Genomic DNA, 23,410 nt, shown 5'->3' on the forward strand with positions numbered 1-23,410 from the left:
TAATGGTAAAATCCAACTGGTAATAGATTTGTGGATCTATGAAGAGTATTCAGGAATATCATGCTAACATGTGGAGGTAATTGAGCTTGTTTCCCTAGCACCATGTAACTTGAGGAGCATATTTTGGAACCAAAAGAGATAATTCTGAAGTTTTTTGAGTGTATACCCACTTAAATATACAAAATTGCATAAATACCCTCTCAAAGTTGTTATTTGCATGTATACCCTCATTAAATATTTATTTGCAGTAAGAAAAATACAAAGCAGCAATTATTTAGCTGCTATTTCATTTTAATGAACAAAACTTGATTATTGATTGCCCAACAAAATAATATATACTTAGAGAAACAATTCAGAAAATATTTCTTTATTTGCATACATCGCTATGAAACAAGTCAAATAACATTACTGTAGTCCTTTAATTTTCATTACTGTAAAAGCCACTAGAAACTTTTACAATATCACTAGCTTTTATTTAGATAATCAAAATTAAGGCTGGACAGGATGAATAACAGTGATTATTTTGGCGTAAACTATATACAATTAATGGTTTCAAAGGGGACCTTGCTGGGATTTAGTGCTTGTGTGTCTTCTTATACTTGGCCATATGGTTTTCTTTATAGACTCTCTAATATAATAAGATAATTAGGATGTCTTAGCATCTATTGGCTAAGCATCTCCTATCCATCCAAATATGTACATTTTAAAGCCAAAGCTTCAATAACTTAACCCTCATTCTTCACTAGAATTATGGAGAATAGGTAGAATGAGGAATTATTGGGGCTGACAGGTGCGTAGGGTTGTTTGGAACACGAGCACACATGGAAGTAACCGTGAGAGGAAAAGGGGTTTGTGGTGTTAGTAAGTAGTGTTCAGCGTCTTGCAAATTAATATGGGGTTCTTTGATGGTTATGGGGCCTGTTGTTGGTCCTTGCAGTAGTCAATCTCGGCGTTCAGTGGATTGGAAGGATTGTCCTTCCCCTATAGGACAAAAATCACAGAGAGTTGTGTATATCTGTCTAAATATGCGAAACTGTTTGATTACTCTCACGAAGTTGCTATTTACATATATACCCTTATAATTTTTTTTTTGCACGTTTACCTTTTAAGGGTATTTCAGTCTCTCATTTTTTAACTGTTCATTTTTTAACAGTATTAGATGGCATGGGTACATATGCAAAGTAACAAAAAAAAGAGAAGGTTATACTTGCAAAACAAGCATTTATGAGACTATACATGCAAATAAATTTTTTGTAAGAGTATTCATGCAATTTTGCATATTTAGGAAGGTATACACACAAAAAACTTGATTATTCTGCACTATATATAATAACGAGAGCCCCGACCACTCATAGAACATGTTTTTATGCTTCAGAAATTCTTGAGTAACTAATATGCCTACATACATAATACAGCAATGCAAACAACATCAGCAAACATCATGTATATGACTTCTGTTTATTTTAGCAGCTGCTACTATATTTGGACAATCAATTCATTTTATACATTGCACTTATTTAAGCATCTCCTCCATTAGGTTTGGGTTTATGTCTAGATTGACCTGGATAATCAAACATTGAGGCTGTGATACTAAACTCAGCTTAAGTATTATAATATACTATATTATTGTTTATTAGTTTTTCTTTAGCTCAAGCTATTATTGCACAATTCTAATACAATTGGATAATTGCTGTCTGATTGTCTTTTTGTTTTTATCAGTGCCTCCACCATTTCCACCACCTTTATTAGGAAGCAGTTTCCGAGACCACTTTCTGCTCTTTCAAAAGAAAAGACGGAAGCTTGGGTGCCCCACATTTTTGTGGAAATTTGCATTCTTGACCGTCCAGGTAAAGCTCAGAACATAGTAATATACACTTCAATCATAATATTGGCCAATGTGGTAATTCTACTTATTTTCATATGTAATAACTGGACAATAAATGCAATGACAAATAATATAAATTAAAATGCTAGCGAAGTAACCCGCTAGACTTGAAGTAGTAATGTTTTGGCAGTTTCTCAACATTTGATGTTGTATTAAGGTGTTTCTATTTTCTAATTAAATCATAAAACAATGAAAAGCACATTGTATACATAATTAAGAATTTTACAGCTTCACCTTTTCTCTGTTTCTTAGCTGATGTTGATCCCACATCCAAAGTTAATGAAATTCTTCAATATTCACTGCCAAGTTTCTGACTGAATTGCGCCTAGCAACATTTTGTATGTAAAGAATGACATGGAACTACTGAGAGCCATAGGCTACAGTATGCAGTTATGGCTTCGAGCATGCTTTTTTAGTGCATCCCTTGGAAATTTGTACTGTAATGGTATTAAATGATAGGATTTGAATTTATGTTTTGCAGACAGTCCTATATGTGTACCATAATTTGTGGTTATTATGAGTTAGAATACAGCAAATGTCATATTATGTTATCGATCTTTTGTATGTTACCCTTCGTTATGAATTGTGACAATCTTCCCTTCTTCAGTTCTTCTCTTTACTAATTTGTCATCGAATGTTTGAAAACTATTAGAAATTTGTTTCATGTTGTTAAAATTGCTAAATTTTTTCCTAACCGAACAAATTGAAAAACTAAAATTTTACAAAAAAAATCGGTGGATTAACACTTCCATTTTACTCGATGAAAGGGAAAATTTATAGAAAAAGATATTATTGTAAAGCATAAATGCAAATTTATCAAAAGAAAACAAAAGTTTTTCAGTGCATTCTTTTGTTAAAAATTAACCAAATTTATTGGTTTTGTAGTGATAACATGACTTTTTTTTTCTCATTGCTTGACAGGTCCCTAGTTTTTTTATTGTGGATGACTAGCATTTGGAGGATGTGTCTGGATAATCACCCTGGGCTTGATAGTGTAAGGACAATAAAAAGCAATTGAGACTTTCATATTTTCAGCTATCAAGACCTTGCATTATAGTAGTAAAATTGCCTAGACATTATTCAATTTTGACCATGCTTTTATATCTGAACCTCTCACGAGGAAGGCAACCAGCATTAGACTTGGCTGACTTAAGTGCAATGTTAGATATTGAATTTAAGATAGGAATTGTTTTACTCTTCATAATAAACCATTCTTGTGCTATCTTACTTGACTATGGATCATGTTTGACTTATTGTCCTTGCGAGAAAGAATAGATGCCATACTGCATTGTGACCTTGTATTCACATGTTACACTTATGAACAAATAGATAAAAGAGAATAATGTTTTTAGGATTGACAGTCATTCAAATGTTTATCAAGAACAACCATCAAGTGCTTAGTTGGCCGCTTAAATGGCTACATGGTGCTAAACCACTCAAGCCTTTCCTACATAAATGTCATATGTCCTTTTAGTTTGGTTGGCTGTTGAACTTTGCTCAAACACTTAAATAGCCATTTAATCTGCCTAGGTGCTTCAATGGTTATTTGGCATTTTTCTTTTTCCATTTTTTTTAAATTGCATGTGAAACACTTAATACATTCTACCTGAATTAGATAATCAAAATGATATATCATTTATATTAGCTAACTTAATCTAAAAATTAAATTGTGTTTGTAGTTTGTAATGCTACATGTAGCTTCTTTTCAAGGCATTGTGCTACCTAGAACATGTTCCATGAAGATGCACCTCGGTATGCAAAGATTACAGAAAAGTGAACCTTTTTCCACCATCCAATCTTCATGTTTGTTCTCACAATAAGCACTATTAAAGTAACCCTTCATCGCTGAAGGAAATTTTTCTTTTTGGCCTCATTCACTTCAGTTCTCTTTGTGGCCTCATCTGCAGCTTATCTCATTTATCATTTTATTTTCAATTATCATAGTTAAAACCCTTGCTGCTCTTGGATTTAAGTGCTGATCCATATAGGATGGCTATGTATATGCCAGTGCCTTATGGGCATGTAGCACTGACATGATACTGGTTGTGTGTTTGCACTCGGCATGCTACTATGCCAGCGTCTACCAAGCAAGAGAATAGAAAGGCACAGCATGAAGCAAACCATGTGAGTGCCAGGCTGGTGTCATTATTATGCTGGTATCTTTATGCCAAATGATATTTGGCTTCCATTGTTTCTATGCCTACAGTTGACAGCAAAGTTGCAACTAATCACTAAACAAATTCAACTAGGTATCTCATTTAATTTTCATAGTTTAGTAATATATCTACTACTTTTATATAAATGGTTTATTTTATTTTTTTATAATTTTTTTACCATCTAGCTCCATAGTGGTCCTTTTAAACCAATGTCGGCGGACCAACCCGAACCGGCTGGTTCCATCTTTTTCGAACCGTATCGGTGGCTCAACGATACGGTTCCGGCTCAGAAAACGGAACGCAATTCTGGAGCCAGAGAAGGAGAAGGAAAGAGAGAGCGAGCGGGGAGAGGGAGGGAGAGGGAGAGGACATCGGCACAGGGCCGGCGGAGCCCGGTAGAGGCCGCGAGGGGGCCGACACTAGGGAAGAAGGGCTGCTTAAGTGGCCGACCTCTGGGAGAGGCAGAACGAGAGAGGAAAAGAGAAAAAGAGCAGGGGAGGGAGGGAGGGAGGGATGCAGGCGGAGGGCCGGCGGAGCCTGCTAAGGGGCCGGCATCGGCCGCTTTAGCATTCGAAACAGGGGTTGGCCACTTAAAAAATTTGCCGATTCGTAAGTGAAGTCGACAATTGATATGCCGACTTCACTTAAAAAGTTGTAAATTTTTTAAGCGCCCGACTCCTGTTTCAAATGAAATAGGGGGTTGGTTGCTTAAGTGGCCTTCATAGAAAATTTAATCGTGCCTAATCCCCACTTAGTCTTTCTTACCTAATTGAGTACACAGAAATGTGAAAAGGCAGTTAAACCCAAAAAAAAGAAAAAAAAAGGAAAAAAAAAAAGCAAAATATTTATAGAAAGTAGCACTAAAATTTTCTTTTATTTATTTTTCTTTTCTATTTTTTTTATGGGATGAGAAAAAGGGACTGCTCCCAGGGGCCACTCCTAAGGGTTTAAACTTTAGCCGCAAAACTTAACCATAATTATTAATCGTTTAAAAAAAATCAAATTTCTGTGTAAATTTGATGATTACTATCTATGCCTATCCTTCTTAAATTACTATAATTATATGATTTAGTGGCCAAAACCTAAGAACAAAAGATAGGATGTTCTTTTTTTTCTTTACTTTTTATAAAGGGGGTATAAAGTGTGTTTTATATTCACTAACACTAAATTCAATCTAAGTTTTACTAAATTCATGCAGCACTAACACTAAATTCATGCAGCACAAGATTTAGACAAATTTGATATCACCAATTCGGAATAAATTTCAAGCCTTGATGAGATCAGGTTTATCTATTGTATCTTAATTTAAAATCAAAATTGCTTCAGTAAATTATGAGGTTTTGAAATAACTCACCTTTCAAGAGAAGTTGGTCTGCCAGTAATATGATCTGCAACAAAATATATGAGAAAACCAAAGATTAATACATATAAACTGCGGCAAAAATTTGATGACATTAAATTTCAAAATGTTTCAAAACTTCAACTACCTTGCAGCAGGCTACGTCTTCCATCCCAATTCTTTCCATCACACCATGCTTTCAAGGATCAGATGGAGACCCATCCCCTTCCTCCACCTCCATTTTCACCTAATGTGATTAAAACGGGAGAAGGGTCCTGTACTAGCTGTCTTGGCAGCAGGCTTTTGTGCTTCAAAAGTTCCAAATACATTCCAAAATCTCAGCATTTCATCCCCCGCCACAGATGCCACTGTGCACCCATCTGGACTCTGCAAATTCCAATAGAAACATACCCCATCAACAATCAAATTTATAACATATAAATAAAGTCATCAGAAATCTATGGCCATGTTAAGTCTGAAGAAAATATCAAACATGCCTGAGCCATGAAGAGAACCCGAGAAGTATGGCCTGTGAGCTCCGCAATCTTCACCATCGAAGGGTACTTCCAGAGAATCAGTTGGTTGTGAGTAGAGCCATGAGAGCTCAACAGTTCGCGCTCATTCTTATTCCACAACAGGGAGCACACCTGAGAGCCAGTGTCCACTGAATTCAACCGGACCCCCGTACGGGTGTTCCAAAACTTGATGCACCCGTCGCCGCCGCCGCCGCCGGATGTGAGCAAGTTGCTTTGGAAGGGACACCAAGCAAGGGCCTTAACCGCAGCCATGTGGTCCTCCAACCTGTGGAGCCACTGATTTTGGCCTGGAGATGGATTTGAAGAGGCCATGGATAGGTCCCATATGTGAAGCAGGTTGTCGTTGCCTCCGCTTGCCAGCTGCTGTCCTGAGCCTGACCACTTCAACCCGCAGACCTCTCGCTGATGTCCTCGGTAGGTTTGCACAATGTGTGACCTTACTCTCACATCATTATTAACGATCTTTCCATCCATCCCCCCTGTTGTGAGTATGTTGTTGTTCCAAGCAAGAGATCCAACTCGAGATCCATGGACTCCTCTCAAAGTTCTCAACTGCAAATTTAGAAGAAACAAGTATTTAGAAACCACAAGAACCATCAGGTTGGATACAACAAGGAATCAAGAACTACTGCATAGTACACTATCTAGAACCACAAGTGCTTCAAGATTCACAATCTGCAAAAGAAAAAGAATCCGGAGAAGTTCTTTCAGCAAGTGAATAAAAGCTTCATATTTGATATATAATAATTTTAGTAGTTTCCGAGCAACCGCACCATAGAACTTTTTCGATTGTATTCATCAGCCCAGGTCAACAAGAACAGATAAGAATATTTTCAGAAGTAATGCAAATGCAGGCCAAATAAAAATTATATCTTTGCCTGGATTCATCAATCAACCCAAATCCCACAAATTCAAATTTCACATGAACCCAAAGAATAGGCAAACAAAAATAAGGGGGCAGAGAAATGACACTAACCAGGTTGCTGGAGCTCGAGTCCCACAATTGGATGTCGGAGGAGTTCAAACCAACAGCAATATGCCGCCCATCAGGAGCCCAACTGACACTAGTGACAGGACCCACATCTTCGTCCACGGTGACAAGCTCGGATGTAGAACCATCTGAAGCATCCCAGAGATACACCGCATTCCCAAGGGCGATCGACAGAACATTGCTGCTTCCCCAATCCAGCAGATTCAGATAGTAGTCATCAACAAGGTCTGGTGCATCAAGAGTCCTCTCAGGAGACTGCCAATAATAAAAAAACCCAAGAAAGTTGAGAACAGAAACAACAGCATTTGGCCAAGAAGAACGAAATATAGACAACAAGACGTTGCTGAAGAAGAAGAAAACTCACCTGGGGAATGTATCTCCGTGGCTTTGCCAACCTGGCCAGATGGGAAGAGGCATTGGAGTGGGCTTCTTGGAGGATACCTTCCGCAGGTGCCTGGGGCTTACTCTTGAAAGCAAGAATTCGAGTTCTATTATTCAGAAGATTCTCGTAAAGAAGCCTTCTGTATGTCCCTTTGGATGGGGATGCAGCTGCAGCGTTCTCCTTCTCTGTCCTTCTCTCTGTTAGCAGGTAGTAGGCCAGGTCAAAATCCATGGCAGACCGGTCCGGAATGAATCTATCTCCTCCCTTCAATTGACCAAAAAGGAAAATTAAGCCCAAGAAAGCAGTATTTTCACACAGAAACCAGAAAATGGAACACCTAAAGAAGAGAGTATTAAGAATTCCATAAAGGAATAGAACTTTCAAGAGATTGCAAGAGAAGCACACATCCAAGAGAGGGACGGTGACCAGGAAAAAAGATTTGATCACAGACTGCAAAGAATGTTTAGATGATATGGAGAAGATGAAGCCAAACAAGGAAAGCAACCTTCGAAAGGACCCGTGAAATCAGCAAGCCAAGAAATCAAATGCAGAGCGCAGAAATATCAATATAGCCCTAAAAACAAATGTTTTCTCCATGAAGTCAAATATGAACCAGTAATCTTCCACAGAGATCAGGAAAGAGAATGTCTTACGGACAGAAAAGAGGCAAAAAGAATTCTTTCAAAAGGACTCGTAATATCAAGAAGCCAAGAAATCGAATCCAAAGCACGGAAACATCAGCATAGCCCTGAAATAAATCCAAGCCAAGATGATTACATGAACCAGCAATTTTGCACAAAAATCAGGAAAGAAAACGTCCGAGGAACAGAAAAAGGGGCAAAACAAAAAAATTCTCTTGAAATCACATCGAACTTTTAACAAACATCTGAGTGACAAAGAACATATGCATATAAATCATAGGACAACGAGACAAAACCCATATGTACCGAAAAGAACTAATTCCTGCCGATCACAAATATTCTTTAAAAGAAAGATGATGCTTACGCTCTGCCGGGAAGAAAAATCCTTCGATGAAGAGAGGAGAGAAGGCATGTAAGGCCTTGAACCGACTGCTCGAAGAGGGTGGCGAGATGCAGGCCGGGCCTTCTCGGAAGAGATGCAAGAAGAGAAACTTCCGGCATACATTGTTAGCAGCAAACAAAAAATCCAAGAAAACAAAGACTAGGACACAAAATAAACGCAGATTAAACTAGGATAAAGAGAAACCCTGCACCAAAGAAAACGTTAGCGAGCAGAACAATTAGAAAACAAAGAAGAAGAACGCAAAACGAGAGCTTTTCTTTGAGGGAGAACTGGTTGAGATCGTTGCAGGGAGAAGTTCGAGAAAAGAGCCCTTTCTCCTTCTCCTGAGAGTTTTTTCTTTTTGCTGAGACAGATAGGTTTGGGATGTGGTGATTGAGGGAGGACGGTGTTGGGTTTCTGGCTTTTCAAAACCCTCCACGGCTAGGAGCTTTTTTTTTTTTTTTTTTTTTTTTTTTTTTGGTACGCTCCCCCCCGCTCCCCCCCCCCCCCCCCCCAATCGCTTCGCGGGGAATATAGCCGTTGCTGATAAGATGAAGCAACCAATTTTCACAAACACTCTTGGGAACCCTATGTCTTTTGACATTTGAAGCACCTCTGGAGAGCTAGCTAGCCCATGCTTCACCTCTAATATTTTCTTAGCTGAAATAGCAGTCACTTTCATTAACATAACGGCAAATTTATTGCAATGAAATTTTAATAATAAGAGCTCTCTTACAAATAGCTAAATTTATTAAGTTTACATAGTTAGGGGCCTCTTTGTAGGAGCATCAAGAAAATAAATGTGAATAAAACTTTTTAGAATAATATTTCATCACAGTATTACTATTACATAATTATTATAATAAATGTGAATATGAATTATGAATCCTTATATAATTAACTACTTATAATTACATATATTATAATATAATCTTATTATATATGTAAAAGTATTGTCAATATATTATTATAATATATTGTAATAGTCTTTTCCGTTATATAAAATCATTTGTTCATATACTATTTTTAATTTTATATTTTTATTTATTATATAAAGATATCAATATAATATAATAATCAATACTACAATTAAAATATAACATAGTATAGAAAATATAAGAAGTATACAAGAAATATCTTAATATATGATATGATGATAAATAAAAATTGTTATTTTGACTAAATTATATTAGATAATATATTATATGTCTAATTTATAGATGTAGATCCCATAATAATATTTTATTTTCTATTACTAAAATTACTAAATCTTATTATTATAATAATTATAATATTATAATGACATTTTTTATATTATAGTAGGATAATATGATTATATTTTATGATTATAGTACTAAAAGAATAACAACATCTTATTATAGCAACATTATATATTATATTATATCATAATTACAATATTGGTTGACATATTATAATATTCATATAATATAACTCATAATATAAAATTAAGATCAAGCATGTCATCTAAAGGGGTGAATTGTCCACACACGTAGGGTGTGAGCCGCCGTTGTACCAAAAAAAAAAAAAAAAAAGGGTGAATTGACATAAAAAGTGCATATAGGGCAAACATAGAATAGTCTATGTCCAAAAGAACAAGCACCATATATAGCTTATTCTGCATCTTATAAATTTTGTAAATAGAGTTTGGCTGGCATAATGCACTATTTTGTTGTAATAGGAAAGCCTTGAAAAGCCTTGAAATTCAACATTTATATGCTAGACTTGCATATGCTGGACTTTGAAGCCTTTCTGACATCAGGCTTTCCTATAAGGATTGCATCCAAAAACGAAAGAGTAAAAATACATACTTCTCTTTCTCAAATATTATGGATAAATTAATCTTAAGTCTTCGTGGCCTTCCCAATTGTTGGTATTATGCTCTTTTCCCCCACAAAGAATGGGACCACATAAATAAGGCTCATTTTCTAAGCAAAAGCACGTTCATGTGGCAAATGCTAGTTTTCCTTATAGTATCAAAGGGTTTGCAGCTAGCTGCAATAAACATGCACTATTTTATATTTCTTAGTAATACAACTATGTTATATTATAATGAATAGTTTTGCTTTTACTTTGCAAAAAAAAAATTCTATTAGTTTATATGTGGCTTAATATATGTGTTTCATTTTTTCTTTCTTTCGTTTTTGTAAGAGTTTGATTCATGGAAGACATTAAATGTAAAAGAACGTGGTGGGATTTTTTTTCCCAATAATCACTTTATTATTGCTAGTAAATAGGCTTCTTTGCGTGATCAATCATAAAAATTCTCAAATATCATACAAGTGATGCATTTTCAGAAATAGACTTAGCCTAAAACTTTCCTAGTTGAAGAATAAAAAGTTGAATTATAGTTGGGTAAATGGAGTAAATTTGAGGAAGAAATGAAGAAAAAAAAAATATTCTTCCTTTTCAAAATAGTAAATTATTCCTAATTCAAAGTTAGATAAATAGATTAGGACTAAAAATAAAACATTTATTTGCAGTAAATTTTATAAAATAGTTTTTTTATTATAAAAAATAACCAAAGAAAAATGCTTTTGGGCCTACTTTTAGGTATGGCATAAAGAAATTAATATTTTTGTACCACAATATTTTTGCACCAACTGTATAAATTGCATCAAATATCCCCTCATGCCACATGGGATCATGGTCAAGTAGTATTTTTTTCCTTAGTTTTTAACCTATATCAATCTTTAGTATTATTCTCCTTCCAAATTCCTCTATGAACTGAGAATTTTTAACTCTTCAACCTTCCAGCTACCTTTCCTGATCTTCTCTTCATTGTGACCTTTAGTCTATTCTTCAGTTTTCTTATCATCTGCTGTCCTTTTCTTCCTCTTCCTTTATTTATCCCTTTTCTTCTCCTTGTGCTTTTCCTTTTTATCCTTCTTCTCTTTGCACTTATTTCTGCTTCTGTCCTCATCTTTTCTTTCTTTACCTTCTCTCTATTCTTTGTACCTCTTCTCCTTTTTATGTTTCTTCTCTTCATGCTTCTCCTGAAAAAATTAACCAGAGATGGAAGCATAAATCGCTAACAAAATCAATATCCTCCCTAAAATAGGAAGCTCAAAAAGTACCTTGAAATAGTTACTATAGCGAGTATTATTCATGGGCTAGCTCAAAATTTTGAGAAGTAAGAATTATACAGCTTGCACCAACAGAATCACCATAGGTACACAAACTAATATGTACCATAACTACAAATAATTAATCCAGACAAGGTTGGTAATGCTCTGAAAGAAGGTAAGAAATCAGGAAGAACATCTAAAAGAATAGCCATAAAGTCAAACCTGCAAGCCTAGTCCAGATATGCTCGCAGAATAGAAAATAATGGTTGATTCGAGTTTTTAAGATCAAAACCACGAAGTCACTGCAAAACCTTTAAATGAAAATGTCAGTACATTATGCCTAAAAAGTTATGTCAAGCAAAGCATTACTCAAACAACAAAATTTCATTAAGAGTTGATATACTCTGCAAGAGATACTATCTATTCTTTAAAAGCATAGTGAATCTCCTATTTTTCTGCTTCAAAGAAAGAAAAACTTAGAGTCATCTGGAGAATCTTAATTACATAGTGAATCATGGCCCAATTATCGCAGATTTAGTATTCTATCCTCCATGTGTAATTATGTAATTCCTTAAGATATACAAAGAAAAAGTGGACCTCAACTAAAAATTTTGAGCCTCAATTCCTGGATGAAGGACTATAAATTTGATGCGTATCATTTATATAAAAGATCAGCATCCCATATGAGTTAACACGTACATAAATATAAACACATTGACTATCCAAATATGGACCATCTGCACCTGGATCTGGAGCAATCTACACATTATGACATGTTCCTCACATTGAATTAGAGTATTTATCTCAACACATACACTTTCTTTTGAGATTTGGATTAATAGAGTATTTGCTGCCCACATCTGGAGATGCAGATGTTGAATCATTAAAGATGTCACAAAAGTCAAGAGAAATGGATATTACATCTAATTAACATGAGGCATGAAAGTTTCAACAATTAAAAGAAAGCAATATTATCATGGAAATAATACCACTACCTTACATTTCTTTGCATGTGCATGTTTATTTAGGTTTTTTGTTGCAAAGCTATATAAGGCATGGGCTCTAAAACACATGATATCTAACATTATTAAGTATAGCAAGAAGAGATGAGATGAGGCATGAAAATATCAAGAATGAGGAAACAATATTTAACAGGGTAAATGTTAAGTCTCTTAAGCAAAGTAAGCCAAACCAATACCAAGACCCGTGCCGGTCGGCTACCAGTTCGGTACGGGGTGAACCGGTTTAATAGACCATGATTCAAGCTTTCTAAAAAGGTGGGAGGCTCGAATCAGTTCAAACCGAGTAGCTCGACTGATTTTACTCTACTGCATGGTTCAGGGCAGTTTCGAAATTTAGAGCCAAACCGATCCAATTCTCCATCAGTTCAGTTAGGTATAGGGCAAACCAGGCAATTTGGCTTAGTTCGGCATAATTTGCTCTTAAGGATATGGCACAGAAAGACAAATGTGGGATTCATAAGAATTCATCAGATATGGAACCCTACAAAAAGCGTCAGAACCAAGATTGGCTGTAATCAATCAGAGAAAAGTATGACAAGTTCTAAATGATCAGCATCTGCAATAAAATGTCAGGCATCTTGTCATCAATCAACCTGCAAAGCTTTGTTAGAATTTTTGTTATCGTGACCACAGAGGTAGAACTTGAAATATATGCGGACCAGCAAACATGCAAGTATGGGCATGAAAAACACAATATTGTAATTTATGGGATGATTCATAGAAGTTCCATGTTATCAAGTTGTCTACACGCAAGCTTGCAGTTATCCTTTACAGTCAAAGAATTAATAAAATAATCCAATGTTATATGGTAATTAAGACTATAATTAGCATAAATTGATATTGCATCTTTACTGCATCAAATTTTAACTATTATACTAGTACAACCATCAATAAAAGATAATTAACAATCAATTGTAAGCAATAAAGAGATTAGCCGAAGAAATGATGACAACATATCATAAAGGAGGCACCTTTTTTTTTTTTGCTTAAAAAAGGGGATGGGGGGAGGAAGGGCCAAGTCCACCCCCGTATAGCAGCCCCCACTGGGCCTCCACCCCGCTAGGAGAATGTTCGATGCAGGCAGAAATGACCGTGTGTTGGGCAGCCCTGCCGGTTTTACTCATACCCTCCCGGCTCGGTTACCCCTCTGAGCTCCGACATGAACCCTCCGTGTGAGTACATCACACCTGGCACCACCAAAGCTACTAGCTGACCAGTAGCGCTTCCAAACTCCGTGTCCAAGCGTGGGGCATCCGGTCTCCGAATTTAATCGACATCCGCGCATTTCGAACCTGGAACCACTTGGTTGGAAGCAAACGTCCCGTTCCAACTGAGCTACCACCTTGGTGTTTATAGAATCTTCTTCTATCCGAAGAAATGATTCATCGAAATAATGAGTCACCCGTTCCATTGATATGGACACTAGTAAATCTATGCCATCACTCCTCAGCTTCTTTTCATAAAGTGCAGTCTTCTTCCATGGCCCGAAAAACCAATACCATCTCACGGCAGACGATCAAAACGACCAAAGAAGCCGTCTTAACAGGAAAGAAAAAGAAGAGCGAAACACGAACGCCCAACGACCCGGCGACCAGAAAAATCCACGCCGAGTAGGATTATAGAAGTGAACTAAATCTAAACATTCCTAAATAATTTTGAGGTGGACCGATCCTTTTTTTTAAAAAAAATACAAAAAAATATTTTTTTTTCTTATGAAATTCAGGCAATTAACATTAAAGCTACCTCTCGGGGTATCAATATAAGTCTAACCCAACATATAATTCCATAATTTTGATAATTATAATGACTTAAGCTATGAATTTTCTAAAATTTCAGCCTAGTCATCCAAACAAGTTCTAAATTTTTTAAATAATTTTTAATTTTTTAATATTTGCATATTAATGCATATTTTTTTATTTTAAATTTTATTCCATATCTCTCAAATTAATTAGATGATAATAAAATATTTTGTTTACTATTCTGTAAAATATGATAATTTTATATTATTTTTGGATATCTTTTTCCAAACTCTCATGCCTAACCAATTTCTTAACCATGCCTCACTACAGTGGGCCAAGTCCCCTTGATTGATTTCTTGTGCCCCTGGCCGCAAGTTTCAAGCAAGGGTAAATTGGAGAAGAGAGCAAAAAAGGCCCGAGTAATGAAAACTAGGATTTGTACAAAAGAACAATCTTATAATTTTTTTATATAAATATAAAAAGGTAAAGATTGATATATAAATATAAAAATGTTAGGGACCTCCGAGAAAACTCAATCGGCAAAACCACTCTCAAAAACGTTTCCTGCTTCATGGAAATAAGAAGGTTTGCCTTTTGTTTGGGAAGCAGAATAGCAATAGCTTTTGTTATTTCACATGTTATTTCTGGTATTGTTTGGCTAAAATTCTTATAATAATTTTAGGTTATGGATGTTTTTGTCTCTAAATAAAATGAGCAAAAGTAGAAAGGGACATGCATTCTTTCAGATAAAAGTATTCTAGCTTTTATTCATTTTGGAAATAAACAAGTTGGAAGGGAAGAACTAATATTCCAGTCGTATTCCTGCTTTATTCTCAGACACAAATGATGGCAAAATGGTAAAATAGTAGAAAGCAAGGGAAAACAGACTGGGGTTTTTTTTTGTGTGTTAAAGCAGGAATTTCATACTGATGGTGTGCATGCAGAGGGCTAAGCATGAATTTCAAAAATTTTATGCGGAAAGAACGGGTTAAAAATTTTAATCCAAAACATGCTTGATATTTTAGATATTTTAACTCTGGTACCAGTTGAAGACAGTCTTCAACTGCACATCGCATATGGCGCGGGCTCAGTCCCAATACATAGGGTGACACCCGCGCGTGCCTATCAAAGCACTCATCATATGAGCCCCCGGGTGGAGAGCCACGCTTCGTCACACGATCACGCGTGAGAGCTTCCGGAATCAGATAGTCTCCATTAATCCTTTGCTTTGACACCAAATATCACAAAGCCCTCAGATCCTGAGGATTGTGTGATTCAAATAAATATGCATAAATCACAACTTCTTGTGATTTGAAGATTGAGATCATATCTCAACCTTAAAAAAGATCAAATCTCTTACCTTTAGAAGGAGGTTCCTTCAAGGATGCTTCGCAGCCGCACAAGCGTCCGGCCTCGATGACTCGTCCACGTGAAGCTCCGGAATGATCAGCTTTCTGGGGAGTGCTAGCTCGCAGGGAGGCAGAAGATTGGCTGAAAGGGAGAAGAAGGAAGAAGATGGACCTTCACAGCTCAAGAACTCCTTCTTGGGCTTTCACCTTCAGAACTACTCACTCCTCTCGCTCTCTTTCTCTAGTGCTCTTCATGTTTAGAAGAAGGAAGAGGGGTGGCCTATTTATAGGCCAAGAAGAGGGTGAGGTGTCCCTATGAGGTGTCCGATGAGGTGTCCTGCCAGGACACATGTCACACATGCAAGAAAAAGAAGTGTCCTGCTCCGCCATGTGTCACGCATGCAAAGGGGTGAGGTGGCCTGGAGGGCGATGTTATGGATGACCTCATGAGGCAGATGAGGTCATGGATGACATCAGGAGGAGTGTGAGGTGTCCAGGCCCGCCACATGTCACACATGCAAGCAAAAGAGGTGTCCTGCTTCGCCACGTGTCACGCATGCAAGCAAAAGAGGTGTCCTGCTCCGCCATGTGTCATGCATGCAAAGGGGTGAAGTGGCCGGGATGTGGGTCCCACATACAGTATGTGGGTCCCATAAATGCAGGACGTGGGTCCCACATACAGTATGTGGGTTCCACCTAGGCAGGACATGGGTCCCACACAGTATGTGGGTCCCATATAGGGAAGAAAGTTCTAGACATACTAGGATCATAATTGATTTTAATCCAATTTGACTCAAGCCAAATCTGATTTGGTTGGGGCAAATTAGATATTTTCACCAAACCAATTTTGGTGTCAATTACGATTTTACCAATTTCAAATCATATTTGAATTTGATCAAGCCCAATCTCTATTACTCAACCAAATTGAGTCTAATCAGTGATCCAATCACCAATTAACTTCTCCAAGCAACAATTGCTTAGGGCAATCAGTCAATCACATTGACTATTTTACCTCTAGACGATTCTTAATCATCAATCAGCCATTTGATCAATTCAGAAACTTCTAAGCATGTGACCTCACAGGTTCGAACCTAAGCCGATAGTACAAGAACACTTCCTGCACTAATCGAAGTAACCATCTAGCAATAGGACCCGACCACCGAATAGGCCGAATAGATGCAAAGCAACATTCTAGAACCTATGGACTATGGTTACCGCATAATTCATCCTCTTGATCAGAAAATGCTCAGGATGAGTTCAGAGTCTGTCTACCCTGAAACGATCCATCCAGAAATATGTTTCAATTCAATAAGTTAAGTGATAGTGATTTGACTTTCCCTGGCCAGGGTACTACTTAATTGAAAACACAAAGCATTCACCCTTATTCCTAAGGGAGGTCAATCCCATCTTGATCTGCAACTGACTACCACAAGTACTTGACTGGATCCAGAAATCTTCCATCGCTGGATTAGAAATTCAGGTAGTCCGGTACCAAAGTACAGTGAGTTGCTTGCAAGCCACCGGTTGTAATCTCAGGTCTAAAGGATACATATACCCATATCCACTCGGAACAACTCTTGAAAAGAGAGAGTCTGTCAATTGGTCACGTTCAGTGAACGTACACTACCATTCACCTGTATACCATACTAGTATCTCTATACTCTTTGGTTTGGAAGACAACCAACAAATATGATACACAATAACCTACGCCCGATAATACTATCGTCTTATTAATAGTATATTATACGGTCATGAACATTTAAGGACCTATGTGACAAAATCATATTTTATTACACAAAGTAGTCCTAAGGACTTCATCACATCGGAGTTTGTGAAGATGTTCTGGTGATGAATAAATACCATGTTATTTATAATTGATTCAAATACATTTACAATCAACAATTGATTGGATTTAGGATACAATTTCCAACAACTCCCACTTGACCTAAAGCCAATCAGTACAGTATCGTATACCCATCTTCAAGTAATGATGGTCAAACTTCTTTACACTGAGGGCCTTAGTGAAGGGGTCGGCTAAGTTATCCTTCCCGTTAATCTTTTGAAGATCAACGTCACCTCGTTCTACTATCTCATGAACAAGGTGATACCGGCGTAGAATGTGCGTGGTGCGCTGGTGAGCTCTTGATTTCTTGCCCTGAGCGATGGCACTAGTGCTATCCGAATAGACAAGGACTGGTCCACTAAGGAAGGGTGCAACTCTAAGCTCAGCAATGAACTTCCGCAGCCACACAGCTTCCTTCACCTCGCACACAGAGTCCACTATAGTAGTCTATTTGGAACTCTTCCAACAGACAGCCCCACCATACAGGATAAAAACAAATCCAGACACTCTTGCTATCATCACGATCTGACTAAAAAATGGAATCAGTATATCCCACAAGTTTCAAGTCAGAATCTCCATAGACCAGCCACTTATCCTTAGTATTTCTCAAATACTTGAGGATAGATTTTACAACGGTCTAATGGCTCTCTCCTGGGTCAGACTGGTACCTACTCACTACTCCTAGCGAGTGTGCCACGTCTGGTCTAGTACATGTCATAGCATACATAATAGATCCCACAGCAGAGGCATATGGAATTCTACTCATACGCTCTCTTTCTTGGGGAGTTGTCAGGCAATCTCCTTTAGAAAGAGTGATTCCATGATTTATCGGAAGATAGCCTTTCTTGGAATTTTCCATGCTGAATCGTTTCAGCACAGTATTTATGTACATGGATTGGGACAGACCGAGCAACCTCCTAGATCTATCTCTATAGATCTTCATCCCAAGGATGTAGGATGCTTCTCCCAAATTCTTCATGGAGAATTGTGATGAAAGCCATATTTTTACTCCCTGTAGTGCAGCGATGTCATTCCCTATTAGGAGAATATCATCCACATACAGTACAAGAAATAAAACTACCGTACCATTAGCCCATTTGTATATGCAAGGTTCCTCTTCGTTCTTAACGAAGCCATAAGTTTTGATAATCCTGTCAAAACGAATGTTCCAACTCCGAGATGCCTGTTTTAGTCCATATATGGACTTTTGCAGCCTATACACCTTAGATTCATCTGCAGAAATAAAACCTTCAGGCTGTATCATATACACCTGTTCCTCTAAATCTCCATTTAGAAAAGCGCTTTTAACATCCATCTGCCAGATCTCAAAGTCCAGATGGGCCGCAATCACAAGCATGATCCGAATGGATTTCAGCATTGCCATAGGCGAAAATGTTTCGTCATAGTCAATACCATAATGCTGACGAAATTCCTGGGCAACCAGACGGGCTTTATAGGTTTCCACCTTTCCGTCTACGCCTCTTTTCCGTTTGAAAATCCACTTACACCCTATGGGTTTCAATCTTTCGGGTGGGTCAACCAATATCCATACATCATTGACCTTCATGGACTCCATTTCAGATTTCATGGCTCCAAGCCATTTATCAAAGTCAGACCTTTGCATAGCATCCATATAGGTGACGGAATTCTCATCGTTCTAATCGAGACTAATGGGATCATCGTCCCGGACCAGAAAACCGTAGTATCTATCCGATCGATGCGATACTCTACCGGATCGCCTAACGGGTGCAACCTCAATGGGTTCTGAGTTTGATCCAATCAAATCAGACTCTAACGGTTCAGTCTAGTTGTCTGATCCTCTACCTGTTGAACTTCATCAAGCTCAACCTTAGAGCTATTCGTTCCTTCACCAAGGAATTTCTTCTCCAAGAAGACAGCTCTATTGCTGACGAACAACCTTTGTTCATTAGTCTGGTAGAAATAATACCCTTTGGTTTCTTTTGGGTAGCCGACAAAAAGACATTCTTCCGACCTAGCTTCCAGTTTGTCTGCTTTCAAACGACGGACGTAGGCTGGAGACCCCCAAACTTTAAGGTGAGAGAGTACATGCTTTTGACCGGTCCATATCTCATATGGAGTTTTAGTTACAGATTTACTGGGAACTCTATTAAGAATATAACAAGCGGTCTCAAGTGCATAACCCCAAAATGATAAGGGTAAAACTGTAAACCCCATCATGGACCGGACCATATCCAACAGAGTCCGATTTCTCCTTTCAGACACACCATTATGCTGCGGTGTTCCGGGAGGGGTCCACTGAGAGAGAATCCCATTCTCCTCCAGATATGTCAAGAAATCACTGGAGAGGTATTCACCACCTCGATCAGATCGAAGTATCTTAATACACTGTCTAGTTTGTTTCTCTACTTCATTACGGTATAATTTGAACATTTCAAATGATTCATACTTGTGTTTCATAAGAAACACATATCCATACCGAGATAGGTCGTCGGTAAATGTAATGAAATAGCTGTATCCACCTCTTGCACTAGTGCTCATAGGTCCACATACATCCGAATGTACAAGACCTAATACAGCACAGGTTCGTATACCTTTTCCAGTAAAAGGCGACTTGGTCATCTTTCCAAGAAGACAAGACCCACAGGTAGGTAATGATTCACAATCATTAATATTTAAAATATCCAGTGAGGCCAACCAGTTGATCCTGTTCTTGTTAATATGACCTAGCCTACAATGCCAAAGGTAGATATCAGAGACATCATCAGATCTAGGGCGTTTACTTGTAGTGTACATTGTACTAACAGGTTGTGATAATACATAAATGCCATTGTTTAATCGTCCATTGATTACTGTAACACCATTCATAATGATATCACAATAATCCTTCTTTATACAAATTTCATAACCGTTTAAGGCCAAATGACCAACGGAAATGACATTCATTAAGAAACTAGGACAATAGTGACATTCACCAAGGGCAATTATGTGAGAATTTGAAACAATTTGAATATTACCTAATGCTAGAACTGGAACAGTTCTTCCATCTCCAACATTTAGGAATTTCTTATTGTTACCGAAATTCTCAATGACTTGCAGTCCTTTCAACGTATTACAGATATTAAAAAGACTTCCGGTATCCAATACCCAAGTCATAATATCACATACAAAGAAATTATAAGGTGTTATCATATAACCACCTTGACCAGCAACTCTTTGCTGATTTCTCTCATTAGCACTCGAGTTAGCTTGATTCTTAATCAAAGGTTTAGTCGGCTCATCACTATCCAATAGTGATAGGGGGAACTTATAACAGGACATTTCTGCATAAAGGATAAAACCAAGGCCTTATTAGCAAATGAATCAATTAATCTAAAGACATGAATTTTAGTCTAAAGATCCTTCCACTATTTTATACGAATCAGGAGCTTCTACCTCTAATCCGAAGAATTACTCTTAATTCTTTAGTGGGCACTAGAATCCAATAGGCTATACCTGGGCCCGGCTTTGGTCGGTATCAACCCAAATACACCTAAAGGTAGGTTCAAAACAAATTGTTTCAAACAACTTCTAGTGATCATTTTGCCCCAGGAATCACTTCAGCAGGCGTATATCGACACTATTGAAAGTTCCGATTAGGTCCAACCATTAACATGTAGCAATCAATGCAAACTATCTAATAGATGGTCAAGCCCGACTTTGGCCGGTATCCAACCGGACCACCCATTCCAATGGTTGCAACTGACTCATCATTATTGTATGACAATTCCAATGGCCGATACGCACCAGTGCGCGCACGCGCCTCCAATGTATATAGACGCATTGGACTCATTATCACACAACTAATAGGAGGCTATGACGTGGTCATCTCCATTAACCATATCATTTTATGGACCTAATAATTTAGAGAATTTTTATAATAAAAAGCTGACTCAATCCAAATCCTCCCACTGACTCATAAGTCAGGTATCATAGAAAATAGATTCAAGTCAATGCACCTAAATCAGTCCAACTGATTTTCTTACAGGCATGGATTAATTAGAGTCAATCAGAGATCTGAACAAAAGAGATTCACCAAGATGGCCAGGTAAGTGAGATCAGCGGAAGGGTATGCCATTAATTTGACTAGACCAAAACCCAGCAAGTAGCTTCCAATTAAAAACCTACTGATTACAGTTGCCTTTGACACCAACTGATTTATCAATTTCAATTCGATCAATATCATAACTCAAGCTCAACCACAAAGTCTAAATCAACATCCATTTGGTCTAATCAAAGACATGGACTTGATCAACTACAACTATTGCAAAGTTCAAGAGTAATCTTGACCCAATCTAAGAAACAACTTTAATTAGATTAGATCAACTACTCTACCAAGTTTGATTTCAACCATTGAGTCCAACTCAATTGAATTTGTTTCAGCTAACCCATTACCCCCTGAATTATGCAATATCTTAGACGTTCAAATCACATTTAAAGTCTAGGATCTATATCATTACTCAATTCATAATTAAGTATATTGCATTATTCATGTCTTATCTTTGTTTTGCATGCTCCATAACTTTAAATCCTTAAAACACTTTTAAGATTCAAGTTAATCATGCAAACAAACATGTTCATTCATTATATGAATAACATAATGAAATAATATAATCAGTTTACATCATATGTAAAAGATCACATCTTGCATAGATATTTGATATCACAAAGAATCTGGATGGGCTCTGATACCACTGATGGTGTGCGTACAGAGGGCTAAGCATGAATTTCAAAAATTTTATGCGGAAAGAACGGGTTAAAAATTTTAACCCAAAACATGCTTGATATTTTAGATATTTTAACTCTGGTACCAGTTGAAGACAGTCTTCAACTGCACATCACATGTGGCGTGGGCTCAGTCCCAATACATAGGGTGACACCCGCGCGTGCCTATCAAAGCACTCATCATATGAGCCCCCGGGTGGAGAGCCACGCTTCGTCACACGATCACGCGTGAGAGCTCCCGGGAATCAAATAGTCTCCACTAATCCTTTGCTTTGACACCAAATATCACAAAGCCCTCAGATCCCGAGGATTGTGTGATTCAAATAAATATGCATAAATCACAACTTCTTGTGATTTGAAGATTGAGATCATATCTCAACCGTAAAAAAGATCAGATCTCTTACCTTTAGAAGGAGGTTCCATCAAGGATGCTTCGCAGCCGCACAAGCGTCCGGCCTCGATGACTCGTCCACGTGAAGCTCCGGAATGATCAGCTTTCTGGGGAGTGCTAGCTCGCAGAGAGGCAGAAGGTTGGCTGAAAGGGAGAAGAAGGAAGAAGATGGACCTTCACAGCTCAAGAACTCCTTCTTGGGCTTTCACCTTCAAAACTACTCACTCCTCTCACTCTCTTTCTCTGGTGCTCTTCATGTTTAGAAGAAGGAAGAGGGGTGGCCTATTTATAGGCCAAGAAGAGGGTGAGGTGTCCCTATGAGGTGTCCGATGAGGTGTCCTGCCAGGACACATGTCACACATGCAAGAAAAAGAAGTGTCCTGCTCCGCCATGTGTCACGCATGCAAAGGGGTGAGGTGGCCTGGAGGGCGATGTTATGGATGACCTCATGAGGCAGATGAGGTCATGGATGACATCAGGAGGAGTGTGAGGTGTCCAGGCCCGCCACATGTCACACATGCAAGCAAAAGAGGTGTCCTGCTTTGCCACGTGTCACGCATGCAAGCAAAAAAGGTGTCCTGCTCCGCCATGTGTCACGCATGCAAAGGGGTGAGGTGGCCGGGATGTGGGTCCTACATACAATATGTGGGTCCCATAAATGCAGGACATGGGTCCCACATACAGTATGTGGGTTCCACCTAGGCAGGACATGGGTCCCACACAATATGTGGGTCCCATATAGGGAAGGAAGTTCTAGACATACTAGGATCATAATTGATTTTAATCCAATTTGACTCAAGCCAAATCTGATTTGGTTGGGGGCAAATTAGACATTTTCACCAAACTAATTTTGGTGTCAATTACGATTTTACCAATTTCAAATCATATTTGAATTTGGTCAAGCCCCATCTCTATTACTCAACCA

At 37.8% G+C, this 23,410-nt stretch overlaps 2 protein-coding genes across 4 annotated transcripts in view; both read right to left on the reverse strand.

Moving 5' to 3' along the window:
* Window positions 1-8,982, reverse strand: part of LOC103696767 (cell division cycle 20.2, cofactor of APC complex-like) — a 37,544-nt gene extending 28,562 nt beyond the window's left edge. For all 3 annotated transcript variants that reach the window (XM_088710189.2, XM_088710188.2, XM_088710190.2), the window contains exons 1-6: window positions 8,295-8,982; window positions 7,272-7,553; window positions 6,893-7,162; window positions 5,878-6,468; window positions 5,529-5,767; window positions 5,396-5,429 (exon numbers count right to left, since the gene is read on the reverse strand). In XM_088710189.2, the coding sequence (XP_088566315.2) occupies window positions 5,624-5,767; window positions 5,878-6,468; window positions 6,893-7,162; window positions 7,272-7,553; window positions 8,295-8,435 (1,428 nt within the window). In that variant the 5' untranslated portion in view covers window positions 8,436-8,982 and the 3' untranslated portion in view covers window positions 5,396-5,429; window positions 5,529-5,623. The remainder of the gene's footprint in view (window positions 1-5,395; window positions 5,430-5,528; window positions 5,768-5,877; window positions 6,469-6,892; window positions 7,163-7,271; window positions 7,554-8,294) is intronic.
* A 1,820-nt stretch (window positions 8,983-10,802) lies between these two features.
* The window catches only part of LOC148700239 (cell division cycle 20.2, cofactor of APC complex-like), a 64,229-nt gene continuing 51,621 nt past the window's right edge, over window positions 10,803-23,410 (reverse strand). Inside the window, exons 7-8 of the mRNA XM_088710197.2 lie at window positions 11,621-11,709; window positions 10,803-11,326 (exon numbers count right to left, since the gene is read on the reverse strand). The gene's annotated coding sequence lies outside the window, so the exon portion shown is untranslated. The remainder of the gene's footprint in view (window positions 11,327-11,620; window positions 11,710-23,410) is intronic.

Source organism: Phoenix dactylifera, chromosome 13 (assembly GCF_051530095.1).
Source record: "Phoenix dactylifera cultivar Ajwa chromosome 13, Ajwa_hap1_PhDact_Kaust_v1.1, whole genome shotgun sequence".
Lineage (NCBI taxonomy): Eukaryota > Viridiplantae > Streptophyta > Magnoliopsida > Arecales > Arecaceae > Phoenix > Phoenix dactylifera.